This window comes from Maniola jurtina, chromosome 1 (assembly GCF_905333055.1).
Source record: "Maniola jurtina chromosome 1, ilManJurt1.1, whole genome shotgun sequence".
Classification (NCBI taxonomy): Eukaryota; Metazoa; Arthropoda; class Insecta; order Lepidoptera; family Nymphalidae; genus Maniola; species Maniola jurtina.
Window position 1 is genome coordinate 8534110 of NC_060029.1, and position 22458 is coordinate 8556567.

The window sequence follows — 22458 nt, forward strand, 5'->3', positions numbered from 1 at the left end:
AAACCACACTTCCATCTTTTATACCCTCCGAGCTGGACGCCGGCAAAATTTGTATGGCGGCCATCTTTTTTTCGCCATTTTGAATTTTTTTTCAGCTTTTTGGCAATTGGATGACGTCATGAATGACATTTGGTCGAGCACCCCCCACCTATCTTCAATACCTTGAGCGGACCCTTCACCCGTCTCCGACATCCTCGATCATCAGCTATTTCCAAATTTTTCCTCGATTTTTTTTTTGTTTTCTATACGAAACCATCAGTGGAAAAAAAAAATTCATACAAAATTTTACAGGAGGAGTTTTTGGGGAGAATCTCGAAAATCTCCCCAAAAGTGGCAACACCGGTGGCACATCTCGATACTGCCAGCCGAGATACACAATCGATTCATACATATTGACTTTCCAAAATGTTGCCAACTGCCTCAAAAACGTGATCAAAATTTCGAAAAATTCAAAAAATTACAAAATGGCCGCCAACTCGTTTTGCAAAAATAAATTACATCGTTGTACAACTTTTCCAATAACTACAGGATATACCGCTCCCGATGACGTTTCAATCTCTCCTCTCGCTCGCACCCACGCGAAACGATCGCCCCTGAAAAAAGACCACGTCGAAAATCAATTTTTCTTTGATAAATTCCAGTGTTGCCAGTCTTCGGCGACAAAAATACCCAAATGTCATTTGTACGAGCAAAACACATAATCGCTCATACTCAGATTTTTCAAAAAGCCCGTATTTCGATTTTTTACAATTTCCCGAAAATCTTGAAATTTCCCCAAAAAATGGGGTAATTTTTTTCCTCCAATCTATACCTCGAGCCTATACGTACAATCGCTTCATAGAAGCCGAGTCGCTCCGATGTTGCCAACTTTGAGATATTCAACTTTTAAAATTGCGTTTTTTCGTACCTCTAACATAACGGCCGCCACGACAGCCGCCATCTTGAATTTTTGAAAACCACTCCCGTTTTGTCAAAATACAGGATAATCGTGGGCGAAACAAGAAAAAATAATTATCATCAATTACCCAGTTTCGGATCTGTGGTGCCGCGGTTCGGGGTCGAAAAATCAAAATTTTTAAAACGCTACGGCTCGGCCGCCATCTTGTTTTTCCAATTTTTTCTACTTTTTCTGTTAACCGTTTACTACATTCTTTAATAGTTGCGAGTTTGAACGGAGTCCCTTAAAAAACAAAGGAGCTGCAAAAATCACGTCGGCCGCCATCTTGTTTTTCCGAAATGTCATAATTTTTCCCCAGTCGACTCCCCCATCCGAACACAACTCCCCTACATCATTATATCATTTTCCGTCTCTTTCTAGGAGAACAATTATGTCAATGAGTCAGTCAGTGGTAATCGAGCTATATATAGTATAACTAGTTTTTGCTCGGTGCGCGAGCTGCTAAAGCAGCTCACGTGACGTGGTAAGGTTAACTTTATTATATAAAACCAAATTGATTTATTAAGATACATAATTCACCCCGAAAAACCCCATAAAATGACAGGCATTTCTATTTTTTGTAGAAAATGTGAGTCCGCCATCTTGGATTTGAAAATAAATGTCATTATCAAAATCAGCACCCTGGAAAACCCTGAAAACGATATCCATATTATATTTTGTAAATTAGGATAATAATTTAGTAGGGTGCGTGGGTGCGCGGACCACTAAAGTGGTCCGCGAGCATGCAGAGTTTGTTTCACCGAGTAGACCTTCGGACCCTGATCATCTTTTGCCAAGAAACCACTCTTCCATCTTTTATAGCCTCCGAGATAGACACTGACGAAATTTGTACGGCGGCCATCTTGTTTTTCCAAAATTTTCCACTTTTTCTATTAATCGTTTACTACATTCTTCAAATATTGCGAGTTTCAACGAAATCGGTTGGAAAACAAAAGAGTCACAAAAATCATATAGGCCGCCATCTTGTTTTTCTGAAATGTCATAATTTTTCCCTACTCGCTTCCCCCACCCGAACACATCTCCCCTACATTTTCGTATCGTTTTCCGTCTCTTTCTAGGAGAATGAGGCATTCAATATTCGCCATACAAAATGTATGGAAAAAAAAATCCGCCATTTTGGATTTTTTTTCTATTCATCGCGTAGACCTTCGGATCCTGATCATCTCTTGCCAAGAAACCTCACTTCCATCTTTTATACCCTCCGAGCTGGACACCAGCGAAATTTGTATGGCGGCCATCTTTTTTTCGCCATTTTGAATTTTTTTCCAGCTTTTTGGCAATTGGATGACGTCATGAATGACATTTGCTCGAGCACCCCCCACCTATCTTCAATACCTTAAGCGGGCCCTTCACCCGTCTCTGACATCCTCAATCATCAGCTCTTTCCATAATTTTGGCTTACTAATTTTTTGTTCTCTATACGACACCATCCATGAAAAAAAAATTTTTCATACAAAATTTTACAGGAGTTTCTTAGTTGAAAATCTCGAAAATCTCCCCAAAAGTGGCAACACCGGTTGCATATCTCCATACTGCCAGCCGAGATACACAATCGGTTCATACATATTGACTTTCCAAAATGTTGCCAACTGCCTCAAAAACGTGATCAAAATTTCGAAAAATTAAAAAAAATACAAAATGGCCGCCAATTCGTTTTAAACAAATAAATTACATCGTTGTATAACTTTTCCAATAACTACAGGATATATCGCTCCCGATGACGTTGCAATCTCTCCTCTCGCTCGCACCCACGCGAAACGATCGCCCCTGAAAAAACACCACGTCGAAAATCACTTTTTCTTTGATAAATTCCAGTGTTGCCAGTCTTCGGCAAAAAAAATACCCAAATGTCATTTGTACGAGCAAAACACGTAATCGCTCATACTCAAATTTTTCAAAAAGCCCATATTTCGATTTTTTACAATTTCCCGAAAATCTTGAAATTTTCCCAAAAAATGGGGTAATTTTTTTCCTCCAATCTATACCTCGAGTCTATACGTACAATCGCTTCATAGAAGCCGAATCGCTCCGATGTTGCCAACTTTGGGATATTTAACTTTTAAAATTGCGTTTTTTCGTACCTCTAACATAACGGCCGCCATGACAGCCGCCATCTTGAATTTTTAAAAACCACTCCCGTTCTGTCAAAATACAGGATAATCGTGGGCGAAACCAGAAAAAATAATTATCCTCAATTACCCCGTTTCGGATCTGTGGCGCCGCGGTTCGGGGTCGAAAAATCAAAATTTTGAAAACGCTACGGTTCGGCCGCCATCTTGTTTTTTCAATTTTTTCGACATTTCCCATTAATCGTTTACTACTTTCTTTAAACTTTACAAAATTCGACAAAATCGGTTGGAAAACAACGGAGCTGCAAAAATCACGTCGGCCGCCATCTTGTTTTTCCGAAATGTCATAATTTTTCCCCAGAGGGTTCCCGAAACCGAACACATCTCCCCTACATCACTATATCATTTTCCTTCTCTTTCTAGGAGAACAATTATGTCAATGAGTCAGTGGTAATTGAGCTATATATAGTATAATATAATATACAGGCTAATACGTGCTAATATAGAGTATACACTACAGGCACAAGTACCTACCTGAGGTATTATCTGAGGAGGTGCGCTGACCACAAGCGGGCGCCTGCGGTCGCGGGACCACGGACATCTCCAGGGCATACTTCAGTTATTGTAGGACACCTGAGTTCTTCGCAAGCCAGATCACAAAAAATAATAAAAAATATAAAAATCCATCTTTTTCATTCTTTCCTTATAAATTCGTTTTATTTTTACTGACCACATCAGCTTTATTAACTAAGTAGCTAGTAAAGATAAGTTAGTGTTTTGATTTTTAAAAACATTATTTGAGGTATGTGCGTATGGTTTGCGTGCAACAGGATTAGGCGTGGATACGCATGCGTGCGATCTGTGAGCCGCGCGACTCGGGACTAGGCAGCAGGCAGCGCGAGTCTCTCCAGGCCACTGAATTATAATTGCATAAAAGTAACCAAGGAATCCCGGAACGGCTGCTTCAATCCGCGTCACATAAAGAATTTGTTTGGATATAAAACTTGGTGACGCTGCACCGCCTCACACGGGTGGGCTAGCCCATTTTTGCAGAGTATAATTGACTTTAATCAATTTCTAAATGATGATAAATAGAATTTATCAGCGATCACACAATATGTAATAATATACACAAAAACTGCACAAAAATAACACCTACTAAGTACAAGCAGACTTAATTTGGTAAGTAATAAGTGTCTACAATAATTAATTATTTATTATTACGGAAAAAAATCTCTATCCACTTTTTTCAGTGATGTTAGCAAATTATTGTATTTATTATAGCCAACGGTTTCACGGTAAGAGTAGATATAGCTACGCAGCGTAGCTATGAAGCTACGCTATTAGTACAATAAATATGTAGGTTTGCCAAACCGCAGATTGTGAGCTATTTATTGAAAGAAACACGCGATGGCAATGTGTTCAACGTAGCATTTTTGCCGACAAATGAAGTACAGTAACTAGAAAAGAGTTGATAACTTTCAAACGGCTGAACCGATTTTCAGCCACCTTTCAAACAAAAAACTAAATTAAAATCGGTTCATTAGTTTAGGAGCTACGATGCCACAGACAGATACACAGATACACACGTCAAACTTATAACACTCCTCTTTTTGGGACGGGGGTTAAAAAAGCACTTGAAACTATCGAAATCGAACCCGCGCGCGCCGTAGTCGTCGTAGCGTAGCGTTCTTTTAGTAGGTACGACGTGCTTTATACAACAGCTCCTTGTATTACAAATTGTAATCGTTAACTTATTTCTATGGAAATCATTGTAACATTAGCGAAAACTTAAAATCCTAGAAGCTGTGCTCTACACACCGAAGCCTCTTTGTATTCTTTAATCAATTCTTAATTTCTCAAATCTTGAAAACGCGATATCATCTATTTTTTTTAATAAATCACTACCCATAATATAAGCATTACCCATATAATAAATGCGAAGTTTGTTGGTTTGTCCTTTAATCACGTCTTAGGGGAACTGATTTTTCGCAAGGTAGGTATTCATAAACTATAATAGAGTTAAAGACCTGGAGAGTGACATACCTAGGCTACTTTTGTCTCGGAAAATCAAAGAGATCGCACGGGATTTTTAGAAACCCTAAATCCACGCGTACGAAGTCGCGGGCGTCAGCTAGTAGGTACAATATAAAGCAAAATAGGTAACTAATAGGTGCCAACCTAGTACTTATAGCGACGTAACTCTAGTAAGTATAATGAAACTGATTCAGGTAACTGCTATATGTAGGTATACTTGCTTATATACCTACCCAAAGACTACCTACCTATAGCCTGGTTTTGTGGGTAGGTAAGTACGTATAACCACTTTACACAATTTAGAGCAATTACAGAACATTTCGTTTGACCTCGTCGATTAATTTACCTTACCTATTGATGTTATATTCTCTAATTAGAGCCAGTTAACGTTTGCTCATGTATCAAATATAGAGCATTTGTCAAAATTATGCTAAAATATCAGACCAGTGAATGTACTAGCACAGTAAAGTAGTAGATAGAGTACTTATAACTTATTTTTCCTCGAATCTTCGCTCGAAGCTACATATTATTATGCTTATGTTATGGTAAAAAAACAAACTGTACCAGGTAACCTGCGCTATGTGCGTACCGTGTCAACCTGAACCACAGAATATAATAAGTAATATTAATTAGTATTAATAATTTATACATATTATTATATCGTAGTGTGTGTGTCCAGTCCACCTCACCTGCCCGCGGTACCTCTTGCTTGTCTACAAGCGAGGCTTTGGCGAACAACAAATGGCGGTATACCGATTTCAAATTGGCTAGACTAGATAAATGGCACAAGCCGGTGTCGGGCAGCAGCACGCTCACACGTTCGTTATGTCCAAAACCTAATGGGAAGGAAAATTATCCCAAGGCGGCAAGGCCCCTAGTCCCCGGCAGTGGACATCTGTTGGTTGATGATGACGATAAATGGTAGTAAGGAAAAGCTAAACTTCTCACCCATATCATGGTTTCAATTGTTATTTCGCGATTAGGTTATAGCGCCCTGCGTTGGTTACTTATACGCGATTTTGCGTATAAGTATAAGCGATGCTTACCTAATAGGTACCTACTTATTCTAAGTATGGAAAAATAGATTGCCCGATATATTACTTACACATTTTTGCTACTTACCTAGTAGGCTGATTGACCCGCCTGCAGTGGGCAACAATCCTTATCAATTTAGTAGGAAAGTACCTAGCGACGGCTTAGAGTGAAAACCTCGTAAGTGTAAAAGAAATAACTGTTCAGGAGGAAGAAAAAACTGCGTGTTGTAACTAACAGAAGCGAGTATTTACGAGTTTCTCATTTAATGTCATAAATGGCGTTACGAGTATCGAATGAACAAATTAGTCAGATCAGGATGTGCGTTGCGAGGTTTTCTTCCTAGAAACGCAATAAAATAAATTTGAGCAAAAATGCATTCCCGAGGTTTTCACTCTAAGACGACGCTAGGTTGGTACGTTTTGGTCGAAATCCATGCGTATTATGTGCAAAGCCGATAGCGATAGGTAATGCCCGGGACAGGTGCCATAATCTCTGATTTAAGAATATATTATAGGTGTTTTGAATAGGCACAGTAAGGCTAACTAAGTATAAGTAATGCCTATTTTATTAGTAGAAGTTTTTGCTCGGCCAATAGTAAGAACGCCTCTCAGTTTACACAGAGGATCTGCTACTCTATCACTATTTTAGGTAAGTAGAGATGGCTCTTTCAACGTCTTGTCAACTCTCGTAGTAAGAGACAAGGCGTTGAAAGAGCCATCTTTTAGGTACCTTGATTTTAATTGTTCGAAGTATATTCTAAAAACGGTACTCAAGTCTTGAATACAATGTATTTAAGTAGGTAGGTAGGATCTAGCACTTAGTCATTTAATAGTTGAGTATTGTATTTTTTATAATAACAAGGATATCTATACTTAACTAGGTGATAATAATACATTTCTATACTAAAATTTAAAAAAAAAAAATAGTTTGTTTGTAATCGATAAACGCTGGAACTACTGAACCAATTTTAAAAATAATTCTTTCAGCATTAGACATTAGAATAGGTACTTAATTTAGAAAGCTACTTTATCAAGAAACTATAGGTACGTACCGAAACTATGATGATAGATATGTATATTCATATTAGTGCATAGGTACTTTTATGAGTAGGGATATCTAGATACTAAAGATTCCTCTTCAATTTCATCAGGATGAAATGAGAGAAACAAGGTTCTCAGTTTCATATCTTCCAGCCTTATTCCAATATCATGCCTAATACTAAAACGGCTGTGATGGTCCTATTAAGATAAGTTTCAGTACTTAAAATAAGTACCCATTTCAGTATAACTACTTAGCTGTTAACCAGCTATAGGTAAGTACTTACCTAAGGGCCTACCATTAGATTTCTTACCCATGTGCTGGACTGTTGCCTGCTCGATAGTAAAAAGTAACACAATTTGTACGTATTTGAAACGGGAAACTCACCTCTTTTATTCTTTTTTTAAAATGATAAAGCCAAGACACCAACTTGTTGAAGAACTTTGAAACAGCACATTTTACTGTCTTGCACAATACTATGACGCTAACTGTGACTACTACAATCATTATTATGAATGGATAATAATCTCCATAGTCCATTGCAACGGGACGGACTAACACTGACTGGACTGCCCATCGACTTATATGGACGGACTCTCGTTTTTAAATACTTCAGGCAACATTGCTAACGTTATAACGTGTTCGCTACCAATGAACATTATAAACGGAAACAATGTGCGCATTGGCCTTTCTGAACTAGAGTTCGAGTTCAAAGAATTGTTCATATACATAGTAACTGTTTTAATTAACCAGTGCGGCGGTAAATATATTTTAGGTGGCATCATTGGCGCAGACAGAAAGCGATGATAGCTTCTGCTTGTTCGGGCTCCGCGGTCCGATTCCGAGCTCGCCCAGTTCATACTTTTCCAAGTTTCGGCCGCGTGACCTTTTCAAGCAATACTGGTCTTTCAATTATGTGAATAAAATTCAAAATTATTTCACACTGAAAGTATTCGCCTCGCCGCGCCGCTGCCGTTCGGATGTGAATTGGCCCTTAGCTGTGCAGTGTTATAAACTGACTGACTACGTACCAAGACAAAGAAATTGTTTTACGTAGACAAATAAAACTACTTATCATTTAGATATAATTATATTTTCGAATCTAAAATGTACAAAAAAATACAACTTAAAAGTATGTACTCTTAACGCCTGCTTTTGTCAATGGATAAAAATATTACAATCTGAACCCTCAGAAGTATCGTAATGTCGGCTTCATTAATTGACAATGACCGTAACATGGTAAAAGTTCTGGAGCAAGCTATTAGGAACGAAAACAGTAAGCTACTCGTACTATTATCAGTTTACAGCTTAATTTTATATCATCTGTTCTGAATTATTCGAATTTCATACCTCAAACAATAAATTCGTTTTTACTAATATCAGGGCGGTTATGTAGAAGGCTTTGACGAGACATCGGTGTATCCAGCTGCGGTCGCAGCCGAATGTCCACTAAAAGATAAACATAACGACCTATATCAATTTTATCATTTAATCAACCATATTTTTATAACAACTTTGGTTGTGTATTCTAATCGTAAAAATATATGTTTAACTATTTACAATATTATATAAACATACATACATACAATGCGTAGAAATGCACAGCAACACAAAAGGACTCTTATCTAACATCTGAAGAACTTAATAACACAGACTTAACGGCCATCCGCAAAAAAGATTACGGCTTAGGTACGATAAGACTAGGTTAGTTCAACATTAAACGAAGTTTGAGTCTGTTCAAGACTGGGGTATTATAATATTATACTTAGTTCTTAAAGCTGTAAAACATTACCCACCCGTAACGATGTGTCAAACACATTCGCTTTATATATTATAATAGTAGAAATAAACTCTAGCGATAATCCTTTCTGCCGCTGGCCAAAACACTTAATCGTTTTTTTTAGAAAAAACATAATTAGGTTCAAATAACGCCTTCTAAAACTGAACTTTACCTCTACAAATATACACAATACCCCTGTTCGCAGACGACAGGCCAAGACAAGAGGCACGATTTTATACAAAAAATAAAATCAATTTTGTACGGGAGTATAATTACCTCGTTGTGTTAGCGACTGTCATCTTACTATAAATATATTATCACACGTTATCATCTACAGAGGAATCATATAAAATTATGTCAGCATATTATATTTAAAATATACAGAACAAAATTTTGCAAGTTATAAAAATGAAGATTACAAACGGTTAAACTAATTATGTTTTCCCTTTGAAACAAAGATTCCCGTACCCATCAATGTTTCGTCGATTAGTCATGAAAATAATTTGACATTCTAAATCCCTGGTCACAGAGTAAGTAGACCGTATAAATAAACCTTGACATATCACATTCCTAACACAGTCCAAGTCGTAAATTTGCTGTAGCATTGGATGGAAACATTGGACCCTATTATTTTGTTGTCTCTTATTTTACTCTGTGATACGGAACTAAAAATTTTTATTGCGAAAATAATGATTACTTCGATCATCTCACATAAAATTTCGAATTACACATAACATTCCCAATTATCTGACCAAACATCATCATTTAAAATTGTATCAAGTTCTTACATATGATTTACTCAATATAATGTCTAATAGTTGTGAAATTACCATAAACCTTACGATAATACATATATCCGAATAGCAGCCTAATATAAAATATATAAAAAAGTTACTTTGAAAAAAATATTAACCAGGGTTGATAGTTTAAAGATTTTTATGGAAACTTTTTAAGATTTAATATCAAATACGACCTTAATGTTACGAACATTAAAATGAGGTATAAATCCATTACACCGAGATGTTTGCATTATTCTAAGAGTTCTATATAATATAGATGAATTGCGTGTGTTACAATATTTTATTCGATAAGCCAATTCAACAATTTAATGTTTATTTATCAAAATATTAAATAAGTAACTATATCTTTTATTAGGAATAATTTTCGTTGATTATTTTCTTTACCAATCGTTATAATTATGTAAATATTGGTGTTAATGAATTGTGATATACATAATCATTAAAATAACTATATAATCTGACATACGAACATCGATTAACAATTACTGTATCGAATAATATCTATTAAGTTTTTGACGATTTTTGGTAAGTAAAAATATCGTTTTGAACAGTAGGTATGTAACAACGTTGGAGGCAAATAATATTAATTTATTAATGTTTTTTGGAAGACTAAAATTCCTCAATTTTATTTCTTAGGCATTTTCCAATCATTACTCTTATTAAAACATTGTATTAAAAATTACTAAGTTGGTTGCCCAATGCATAGATAAATATGACGAGTATCTACTTGCGGTGCATTTATGCAATCGATTTGGATGCTTCCGTATTCTGTTTTACAGAACAACAAGTGTTCCTTATAAAGTTGCGCCAGTAACAATTATTACAACAGAAACAATAGATTCCCATTATGAAAGTTATGAATCTTTTACAACTATTAACGTATTTTATCGTATGTTATTTTTATTACATATAATTACATAGTCTCTTTATAAAGATGGTATTGAAAAATATCTTATATCTTTTAATATCAGGCACGCATGCGTCGTTAACTGATTCGCATTTTACAGTTATTTCGGAAAACCAATTTTTTTATAACCCGTGCAATGGACGTGTTGTCGAAAAAACGAGTCTTTTATTCCTTTGTACACTATATAAAACTGTAAAAAATATAGCCTTCTTCGGGTACATTTCGTCCGCAGCGGAACGTCAAAAACTATGTGACGGCATTAAATGCTCTTCAATCTAACAATCCAATAAATATGCTTCCAATATTTTTCAATAAGACAACATCACTACTTGTCAACTATGTGTTTACGTTGTCGTGTACCTAACAAGGCCATCATTGTACTTTACGGAATCGGTATTCGCTAGTCGGACACTCCGGCACCTCTCGTCGCCTCGTAACCAACTAAATGGAATGAGTGTTATATTGCTAGGGGTTTTCGGATATTGTAAAGCTTCATCTCACTAAGTATATTAATGGTAAAAAGGTGGTTTTGTTTTGACGAGTTCATCGATCGTATTGGTCAGTAGTCTAGACATCAGTTATGTATCTTTAGGGTATAAAAATATTAATATATTTCTTTAACCGTTTCAATTTCCATTATTTATAATTTTATGGGTACACCCTACATATTATTTGTACGTTGTTTAGGTAGGTTATTATAACATCACAATATAAATTTACACGCTATATCTACGGTTGGTATATCATTTTTATGTAGAACGATAATGTTATCTATACACTTCGGTAGTGTCCAAGTCAAATATCTGTTTCGATGGATATCTGTCCCTTGAGAGACGAATTATTATTATTATTTATAATAAATATATTCAATCAAAGCAAGAGAAGTAGCTGACATTAGAGAACCAAGATGCTTTGACGCGTCAAGCATAAAGGAAACAATCAATGATAGTTAAGTACTAAACACCAAACTTAAGTAATTGCCCTTAATCAATCAACTTGTATGCACAAGTCAATTAACGAATGGAGAATAATAATTAACTGGTCTGAGAGTTGCTGAAATAATGGTTTACAGGTGATGAATACAACAACATAAATTTTGTCGCTGACATACTTGTTTATCGTATCATTTTCATATAAAAATTTAGATATAGAGCGCCATAGCCCAAGACATCGGTTATACAAAATTTTAACAGCTGTTTTTCCATCACAATCTAAGTGAATTAAATTTTTAGCACTCCAATTTTTTAGACTAAGCAACTGTTTAAATACATTATAAATATTCAACAGGGTGTCTGTAAAGTTCAATGCATTGTGGTCCCGAACGCAACAGTGTATTCTATACGATGAGCTATCACTAGTATAGGTACTACAAACACATTCCAGATCATACGTTCTCACTTATACAATCATAAGTTATAACTTATAACTATTAATTGTAGGTACACATAGAATTTAAATATCATATTGTGCGATTTAAGGCCTCTTGCACAGAGTCACAATGAATTTTAGCCATTAATTGATATTGAAGTATAAAACGGAACTCTTTTAATTAGATTACAGATTACACACTACTGAACGTTTTATCTGACGGGTAAAACTTATTTTGACCTTGTGAAAGAGGTTCTTAAGTTATGTCGAAGCTTTCGTAATTTAATTTACTGTCTTAATTAGTTATTCTTCGTAAACGGTGATTTTTCCAGTTAAAAGTCGATGACTTCAATTTTTACCAATAATTTGGTGCACAAAGTTATATAAAGTACGAGTAAACGACGTATAACATTGAGGTTATTAATATTTTCACAAAAACGCTGACTCGAGACCACATACTTATGTTAATGCGTAATTTGAATTTTTATTACATTATTCTAACTCATTCATACTGCGCGTTGATTGGAACGTTGTAATCAGATAGGTTGTTAAATAAATATCTTTTTTACATTTTGAGGATATTGATTCATAGGTATGGTGGCATTTATTTCTATGTTTTATATGTACGATTTTATGTATTTATATGTGTTTTACGCAAAATAATCAATAGTTGGCCAGTGTCAAAATACGCATACCTAACTAAGGTAGGGTTCCGTAGTCGTTTTTAAAAAACCGCCGTACCGTAAACCAAACTGAATAACTAGAAAAAAGTTATTTTTGTGGGATATTTTCTGCCACTACTATAATAGCTAGTTAAATCCGAATTTTTGATTAAATAACACCTTTTGACATTACTTAATGTTAAATCATAAAATAATGATACCATATACCGGTACGCTCGTTGGGGCGCTACAAATCGACTCAAAAAATAATTGTCATTTTGTATGGTTCTTCCAGCGTTAGTTCAATGGGGGAGTAGCAGAAATAAGGTTAATGAATGTAGTTATAGAACCAACGTTTCAGTAAGCAACGCACAATATTAAATATCTGCATTTCCTCGGACACTTAATTATTATTATTATCTTCGGCCATTCGCCGCACCCACGCTCCTTTTTAAACGTCGCGTCGTCGTAACGTATTTCTAACATACTCTCATTCCATCATGTTCATTTAAATTCATTAACGCAATCAAACCTATCAATACCAATCGTTGCAATATTTTAACATTAACAAATCATGTACTTTAAATTTTTTACGAAGTCATATATTATATTTAAGTGCAACATTTCGTTCGTTTGTTTATTCACATCAATTGAGCATACATAATAATATGCAATATCTATAAACAATGCATCATACAATCACCGCCTACGGGCTTTCTCACCTCGTAAAGCCCGCACTAGTTATTACTTTATAGACGAAATATAGTACACAATATAATTTAAATAAAAATATTAATAATGTTTACATAATATCACAATGACAATAATGAAATAACGAAGTAGAACGAAACTTGTGAACGATTTTGTAGTCGCTAACCAAAAATATTATATAAAATTCAAATCACTCGAAGATAAGGGTAGTGGACCCCTACTCTTTTCCTTTTGAAAATACGCGTTATTCAACACTACTGTACTACTCAAATAACTCAAAATTTGCAAAAAAAAATATATCAAATACCTACTTTGAATTATGCTCTTCAATTAATCAGCAGGTATTTTTTTCAATTGCTGTTTATTGAGATAAATACACACAATATTGAGAATAAGTATCTGTAGGTATATATAGATTATATCTCAATTTATTTACCTCTGACACTAAAACTTACAAAAAGAATTAATATTTATGGTAAATTATGCAGATTTTTTTCAATAACTTTTCAGTGAAAACTTACATTTTCCGATAAGGTTTTTTTTTATTGCAGGATAGGCTCGCGCTTAACGATGCCTTATGGATGGCAATGATAAGGTCTACATTGGAACGCGCTTACATAAAAGATGCATATTCACTATTGCCTTGAAAGTATTTGAAGGTATTTCAGTCAGTTCTAGTTTTTATGGTTGTTAATATTGTGGTTAATAACTGATGATTCAATGTACTCAGATTTTTTTGTTTCATAAACTTAATTATTTTTGGCCACGACTTCAAAATTTTTGACTCAGTTTGGTTCGGATTGATATTGGATTGAGTATTTCAAGTAGGTTTCAACAAAAAAAAATCATTAAATGTTCATTTCGAAATAAAAAGACGAAAAGATAAAGATTGTTTTAAAAATGAAAATGAAACCTTGTGGAAAAACTTTATCATACTGATGTCAGAGTAGGTGAACAATAGACATTTCGTTTTTTTTTCTTGTACCGTTTCAAATCATAAAAAAATTGAATAGTCAACCCAAGTAAAATAAATACAGGCATACAGCGGAATAAAATAAAGATAAAAACATCTTGTAAAATCGAAGTTAAAAAAACTTTAATAAAATCAATAAGTGGTGTTTAATATTACAAGCAAAATTAATATACCATAATATTACGGTAGATTTAACAAAATATTTACACAAAAGCAATTGCTATAATTTAACAACACGTTATTTACATTATATTTATTTACGGCCGAAATTAATAATGATATGGTCAATCTATTGTAATCTGTCGATAAGTTACAACGACTTTGTTAAATACAACTTTTGACAAATAACAAGGTTACTAAGTGACCTATCGGCAGATTGCAGATAGGATTGATTATTATTAATTTCGGCAGTTATTCCGACTCTATACTCCTCGAAGTGGCTCAGAAAACTATTTTTGGAGAACTTAATCACTTTTGAATATAATTTTCGCAAATGAATTTAATAGGATATAGACAAGAGTGATCAACGCTTATCTCTTATAAAAATAAAACCTTTTTTATGTCGATAAGTATAGGGTCGGATTAAAACCATACATACGCCCCATCGAATACTACAGTACAACTTAACTTTGTCATAACAGGTAACATCTGACTTTCACACTATAATACAGAACGTTCACAACGCCAAAAAAGTGTTTATTTCTATACAATATTGCACGCGGTATGTCTCTATCGTATATAACGTATGTAAACTACGCGTATGCGCCAATCATATAGCGGATCACATATTTTTTTATTCCCTCACGGGAAGCTACCGTCGTACTCCACGTCGGACCTTATTAAAACTATACATAGATACATATATCTACGACTCGTACGCTAAACGGAGTTCTCAAAGAACCCAAAGGAAACATACGATCGATCGTCGATCTCCATTACTCGAAAATATCACTAGCACTACTAGACTAACGTACTACTATCCACATAGAGACGCTCTATAAATACGTGTACTCGTCCTCACGGAGCGTGAGTTTACAGCCGCAGAGGAGGCGCTCGCTCGCTCGCAGCCGGGCGGCGGCGGGCGCGGTAAATGCAGCGCGGCCCGCTCACTGCGACAGCAGCTTCTGCAGCAGCGAGGCCTTAGCGCCCCCCGCGCGCGCCTCGCCCGCACCCCCCGCGCCCGCCGCATCACCGCCCGCCGCCGAGCCCGCCTCCGTAGTACTCTGTCGACGCAACACAGCCAGTGTTAGCACGCCACCGTCTCAAGGCGGAACCAGTACTTAATATGAGACTTTATACGGTCTCACAACGTTAATACAATTCGAGCGTCGAAACACTTCAGTGTTAAAGTGAAACAGACCCTTAACTGTCTCGTTTTAAAGCTCAAGTATGCCCAACCAAGCCAAGCTTAAACGTTGCGCAATGAAAATCGGTGGTGCTGAATTTTTGGCTTTAAAACCTTTAGCTCCATTTTACTTTGACGCTATTTTGTTTCGACTCTCCCATCAACGATAGTGAGATCTCATGATCCGTACACCAAGAGAAAATCTCATACTAAGCACACTGATAGATACTGACGTTTTATCTCACTTTTTAGGGTTATGGAATCAACGAATGAAGATTTATAGTTTAGTCACGTCTGTTTCCGGGTCACTAGCATTTTTGTTACCTCTCAATCCAAGATAACAGACATTTTACTCTAAAGCAGCATTTTGTAAGTTACGCAATGAAGTGATAGCAAAAGCTCCCCATATTTTTGCTTTGTTAACATTTCTGGGATAAAGAATGATTAAAGCGACAATGATGTCTTATCAACTTGACAAAATATATTTTTATCAATGTATCGAAGGGTTAAACTATAACCACTATGTGTGAAAGTTTTAGTATAATGAAGAAAAATGCAGCAGTTTCTTATCTGAAACTTCATGCTACATAAAGGCTGCTTTTCGAAAATGAAAGACTTTATTTGAAATATTTTTCGATTTAAAAGGCGATTTAGCTATCAAACTCGCTAACCAATTATTGCGACATCTTATCTTAATCTGAACGTGATTTTAAAATAGGTATATTATAATAATAATATGTATAGCGAGGATAGATCAAAACGTGAGCTTGCTTATTTGTTTAGCATATTAAACACTATCTAAAGCGCGATAAAGTGTTACAATAAAATAAACACATAAAAGCAGTGATCATCTAAGAATTTTATACTCTATGCTTTGAATAACTGTAATCATTTATTAGAAATGAACGTTTAGATCACACCTCACTTTTAGCTGGAAGTAAAAGAATTATCATGCACTCATTTTAATGGTTTGAAGTACGCCACTCGATAAACGAAATAATTCGTATGCTACGACATCGTACAAGCAAAACAATAAGCAATCTAATTGCAAAATTATAAATCTTTTTATAATTGAATAACCGTCACCATAAATGAAACCGCTTGCGCATGCGAATTACCCCATTTTTCTGTAAAAAGCTGAAATATCACAGGTACGAGAAACCTAGAAGCGATGAATCAAATTCATGTTTTCATGAATTTTATTTATCTAAAGTAATTATTAAACAATATTTTCTAAGAAATATTATTAGACATCACATCACATAAGCTTTATTGAAAATAATTTCAGGAATGCACCAACTAACAAAATTGTTCAAATTTATTATTTACATTTAACTCGTAAAATTATTTTGTAAGTTTACATCGATGACTCAGAACGATATTTATACAACCTTCACTGGAAAATCGAAGCGGGCAAACATGTACAAATATCCGAGTCAACCGATCGAGAACTTAATTGGCACATTTCTTTCAATCAGCCTCTAATTCATCAAGATGATCGACTCGACAACACACGCAGCAGAGCAGACTCAATACGTAATAATCAGAGATGTAGTTCTACGAAAAATAATGAAAACCGATAGAAGTAGTGTAAAAAGTGACTATAGATGGTTCGGTTCAGTGGGCGCGTCCCTGCTTACCGGCGAGCTCTGGAGCGCGTCCCACGAGCGCGCGGCCGCCGCGCCGCCCCCCACCACCGCGCCGCCACCTACACCACACACGATACATTGCGGCAGCCAGTGGCCGACATTCAGACTGACAATGTTTTAGCTTTGTTTTGATCTAAAATGTCCACTGTCCGAAATTAGTTTTAGTAAATTTTCACACATGCTGATATCCTTGAAGGTCCAAAATTTTCTTTAAAAAGATTAAATGATATTATTGCCTTCTCGTAGCATTTTTTTCAATAAGACTGGTTCATATTTTGGGCCCTGTATTACAAAAGCATACCCCGACGACAGTGTTATTTTAGAACTATTTTATTAGTCAAGTGAATAACAACACTGCACTGCTCTGCCTCCCGAATCACCAGTGCCGAGTTTTCTCTGGGTATGCGCCCGCCGTTGTGAATATATTCGGATACTAACCGGGTGCAGACATGTCGAAGTTGAGCAGGGGGTCGAGCTCGGGCGGGTGCAGGGTGTGCATGGCGGAGCGCGCGCCCACCACGGCGCGCAGCTCGTTGCGCACGTACTCCGACGAGCCGCCCGCCGCGCCGCCGCCCGCTCCGCCCACGCCACTCACGCCGCCCACGCCGCTCACGCCGCCCACACCGCCTGCGCATAAACATCCCGATCACACTCTGCCCGGCCGGGCCGCACACGTCGAGGAGCGCCAGACTGATCCAAATATTAAAACAAGTAAAACGCTCATTCGTAAAGACGTCGTTCAGTAACGCCATAATATTATATAGAGGTTAATAATAATCAGAAGCGGAAGTAGATTCGGCAGAAAATTATTCGAGTTCATGCACGACAGACGCCTGGCGAAATTTATTAAGCGATCTACTGTTTACCTCGGAGTCTCTCGGATGTCAGACGTTGCGGTGGGGCGAGGGCGGTGATTCAAATCGGTGGATGAAATAGCACACAAGCCAAGTTAGTCATTGAAAAACTGATACGAGTCGGAGAACATAGTCAAAACCTTATTCGACTCGATTTAGCGACACTCTTATTAATACAATGTAAACCGTCGAGTCGTTACTTACATGAGAGCTGATGGTCGTGCGGCGAGGGATGCGAGGTATGCGAGGGATGCGGGGTGTGCGGCGGGTGCGGCGGATGCGGTGGGTGCGGCGGGTGCGGCGGGTGCGGCGCGTGCGCGGAGTGCGGCACGCGGCGCGCGAACTCGCCGCAGTAGGCGCCCGCGCCCGCCTCTCCCTCCTCATAGTAGCCGCCCACTGCCACACACGCCTCATATAGTACCGGTCGAGGGACGCGGTATCGAAACCTACCTACCGAGTGTCGTTTGAACGGCGAAGAGAGCGACACGCGCTCACGACGTATCGCGACGAGTTGGCGGCCAGGCCGCCCCTAATTGGTATTCAAAATTTCGGTACTCAGCGGCTACCGGGTCATGCGAATTGTCCAAAAGCTCGAGTATCTAGTTCGCTATCTCTACCCATCGCGTCATCGGTCGATTACCGAATACTGAAGCAAATATTTTACTCATGCAATTAGTTTTAGAACTTTTATGAAGATCAAAGATTTAATCTTAAAAAAAACTATATAATCTTATATATCTACAGGGCATGCGGAAAGATTTCCTAATAGACCTCGCTATATTCATGCTTTGAATAAAAAAATTAAAATAGAATAATAATATATTACCTAATTCTACCTCAACATAAATTAGTATAACAGTAATTAATTATAATATGCACAAGCAGACCATAAAAACTTTGGATCAGACTGAATATTTGAACTTAAAACTATGTTTTTATTTCGCATGGATTAAAATACATACCTTTTATAATATATACACTATTACAGGGATATACAAAAAATCAAAAAAATCGTTTTAGTCATTCATAAAGGATAAATATACATAATTTTTCCATTTATTTAAAAACTCAAAACCAAACACTGCTTGTTATTCGTTAATCAACATGATTTCAAATACTTTGTATATTGTCATTAGGGTGTTGTGAGTGCGGTAAGATTTGAAGTATTTAGTAAAATATGTAGTACCTACATAAAACTAGTGCACCTTTCTACGCTAATCGCAGTGAATATGCAGGCACGAGGGACGTATCAAATATCTCAATCAGTACCCCTAATCAACTCACACATTAAAATAGAGGGTCAATATTTTATTTTATAGTGCAGTCCCGTCGTGAGACCCCGACTCATGCAACTGTGTCGAAATGTCGGCAAAAAAAATCATCAAATTAATCATTGTGTGTTCCGTTATCTGCAATAATTATGTCGTTAAACCACGAAATAAGCTTAAAATGACACTAAATTAAAATATGTAGCATTGTTTTTGAAAATTGCCACATTTTTTGGCAATGACTCAAAAACTATTTTTTACAGTTAGCCGCTTTTTAGAAATAGGACGGCAGATTGTAGTAAAGCCTATCGTGTGAGGGCCTCCTATGTGTGCGCGTGTGTGTAGGCTGTATAGTGTGTAGATAGGGCACGTACCGTGCAGCGGGCGCGGCGCGCGCAGGTAGGGCTGTGGCGCCACGGGCGTGTGCAGCGCCGCCGCGTACGTGCCCGCGCCTGCGCCTCCACCCTGAATACGTACATAAAATTAAAATTTGAAAAGTACTTATCAATTTTTTACGTAAGACAAACTTCAGCCATTCAAGATTTGCACTCCTACATCAAAATAATCAATTTTATTTAATTTTATAATCTAAAGACGATATTTAAAAAATCGGCCAAGTGCGAGTCGGAATCACACACGAAGGGTGTAGTAGCACAATGTACAACAAATTACACTTAGTATTTTTCAAATTTCCATGGCGGCCATTTTGATATTTTTTTATTATTTATTGATTTGTTGGCAAACGAAAAATTAACTACAAAATTATGTAAAAACCTAAGGATTGCAAACAACATTGTTACTTACACAAAGTTGCCGACTGAGCATCGGATTATGTTGAGGTGCTTGAATTTTATTTGTACCATAATTTGAACCCATTTGATCTGTAACAATAAAATATGTAAGTAAATAATACAAACATGATTTTGGTAAAATTAAAGTCCAATTACTACTCCTGAAAAGACAGATGAACAATTGATATAATTTACATTTCTAAATTACATATTTTTCAGAATCGATAAAATGAAAACTTTCGAACCAAATTCGATATGCACTTATATGTATCAGTTTTATTTTTTTGTTATGAATTTATCACTACCCATATTATAAATACAAATATGTTTTTGTTTGTTGGTTTGTCCTTCAATCACGTCGCAATGGAGCATTGATTTTTTGCATGGGTATAGTTTAAGACCTGGATAGTTTAAGACATATGCTACTTTTTATCCCGGAAAATCAAAGAGAGATTTCTTATAGAAAATAACAATAAACTTACTCGTTGGGTGATATAGATGATGGAAGTCTGTCCGCGTGAGGGCAACGTTAGGCGGAGTCGCGGAAACCAAAGCGTTGATCGTCGAACCGAGATCCGCTTGCGGTTGCTCGGCTGCCTGTAAAGAGGAGATAGATCGGAATCACCTTCTTAACGCAAGAGATATTACAGTGCACAAGTGTGGTCGCCAACACAGCTACCACTCTTTTCCCCCAGTCTCATAATTCAATAGGACGGCAGTTCGATACGACCGGAGATGATTAAGAGGTATTAACATCGTCAATTTCCGAAATCCAGGTTGTTATTAAGAATTGCTGGACAAAAATCCCGATAACTTTTTTGGCCCGGGACTCGAATCCTAGGAACTCACGATCTTCAGTCGAGTAAGCTTACCACTAACTAGAACACAGAGGTTGCCAACTTGACCTCAGGTGCGGCACCAAGTTGTGAGATATCAATAAACTGAATTTTCATGCTAGGATAGTTGATGTTATTCCAACAGCAGAAGTTTTGCAGATATTATCAAATTCTTCAATACAAAGTTCACATATTATTTATACATATAAAGTGACTAATAAAATCAATTTGTTTACAATAACACATTGACATATGACCCGGCATTCTCGAGAAACATGATTGACAAAGAAATAAATGTTATAAGCCAACAAGTTTTGTACGCAATGTAAGTTATACTAGTACTTATGTCATATATTTGTTCTATTAGTACAGATATAAAGGATGACATACAAGCTTAACTATGAACCGGAAACACGAAAAAGGTAAGTGAATCATATTTTAAATGGCAAATCGTCGGCACAAAAAATAGTGCCTTCGAATCGCCCAAGGTTGCTAAATAATTTGATACGCCACAAATACCTCCGTATAGAAAACAATTTAAAGACTTTTTTTTTGGGATGTAACCAAAAATTCAGGTTTCGATTTTTTTCCTTTACTTGTGCTATAAGACCTACCTACCTGCCTAATTTCATGATTCTAGGTCAACGGGAACAACCTATAGGTTTTCTTGACAGACACGACAGACGGCCAGACATACCGACAGACACAAAGTGATCCTATAAGGGTTCCGTTTTTCCTTTTGTTGTACGGGTACCTAAAAATACCAAAATGGTAAAAATGGAAATTATGGTGCGACTTTCTCTGTGTGTGCGACTGTGTGCGAAATTCATAAGCCTGAATGCAGCTTTATGTCTGCTCCTTTACTGTGTTGGCCGTTGATATTTGTGTGAGGCACAATAGATGTAAAATATGTGGATACACGCATGGTTCCCTATACATTTACACGAGCCATGTCATTCTGGCGTTGTACACACCTCAGGGGAGACGAGCAGCTGCTGCGAGCGCTGCATCTGCAGCAGGCGCGCGCGCTGCTCGGCAATGGCGCGCGCGCGCACCGGGTCCTGCTCACTGCGCGCCACCATGCCGTACAGTGCCGCGCCCACGCCGCCGCCACTCATTGTACTCGTCCCCTATACATTCACACGAGCTATGTCACTAAATGTAACAGCTGCTTTACCTGACAGCCACGAATATTATCGAGGAATATACAGGGTGTAGGCAGAACTCTTGCAATATTTTGTGAACTTGTAAAATACAGGACTTTTTTATTTATTTTCATCAAACACCTGTCTTCGTTTTTACAAGCGGTCTGGTTACACCTGTATGTATAAATTGTTATGGCTATACTCACGTATTTAATCGATGTAAGGAATATAT

At 36.8% G+C, this 22458-nt stretch overlaps 2 protein-coding genes across 5 annotated transcripts in view; both read right to left on the reverse strand.

Annotated features, from left to right (window-relative positions):
* LOC123869245 (tensin-1) overlaps nucleotides 1-7717 on the reverse strand; it is a 139279-nt gene extending 131562 nt beyond the window's left edge. Inside the window, exon 1 of one of the 2 annotated variants that reach the window (XM_045912091.1) lies at nucleotides 7525-7717. In XM_045912091.1, coding sequence (XP_045768047.1) covers nucleotides 7525-7677 — 153 coding nt within the window. In that variant the 5' untranslated portion in view covers nucleotides 7678-7717. Of the gene's footprint in view, nucleotides 1-3561; nucleotides 3655-7524 lie in introns of those variants that run through there. The other variant, XM_045912103.1, reaches the window with a different exon arrangement.
* Nucleotides 7718-8211: 494 nt separating this feature from the next.
* The window catches only part of LOC123870786, a 53911-nt gene continuing 39664 nt past the window's right edge, over nucleotides 8212-22458 (reverse strand). The window contains exons 12-19 of one of the 3 annotated variants that reach the window (XM_045914254.1): nucleotides 22056-22211; nucleotides 20728-20842; nucleotides 20259-20335; nucleotides 19829-19919; nucleotides 18391-18582; nucleotides 17771-17959; nucleotides 17324-17391; nucleotides 8212-15561 (exon numbers count right to left, since the gene is read on the reverse strand). In XM_045914254.1, the coding sequence (XP_045770210.1) occupies nucleotides 15445-15561; nucleotides 17324-17391; nucleotides 17771-17959; nucleotides 18391-18582; nucleotides 19829-19919; nucleotides 20259-20335; nucleotides 20728-20842; nucleotides 22056-22211 (1005 nt within the window). In that variant the 3' untranslated portion in view covers nucleotides 8212-15444. The remainder of the gene's footprint in view (nucleotides 15562-17323; nucleotides 17392-17770; nucleotides 17960-18390; nucleotides 18583-19828; nucleotides 19920-20258; nucleotides 20336-20727; nucleotides 20843-22055; nucleotides 22212-22458) is intronic. The other 2 variants (XM_045914330.1, XM_045914406.1) reach the window with 2 other exon arrangements.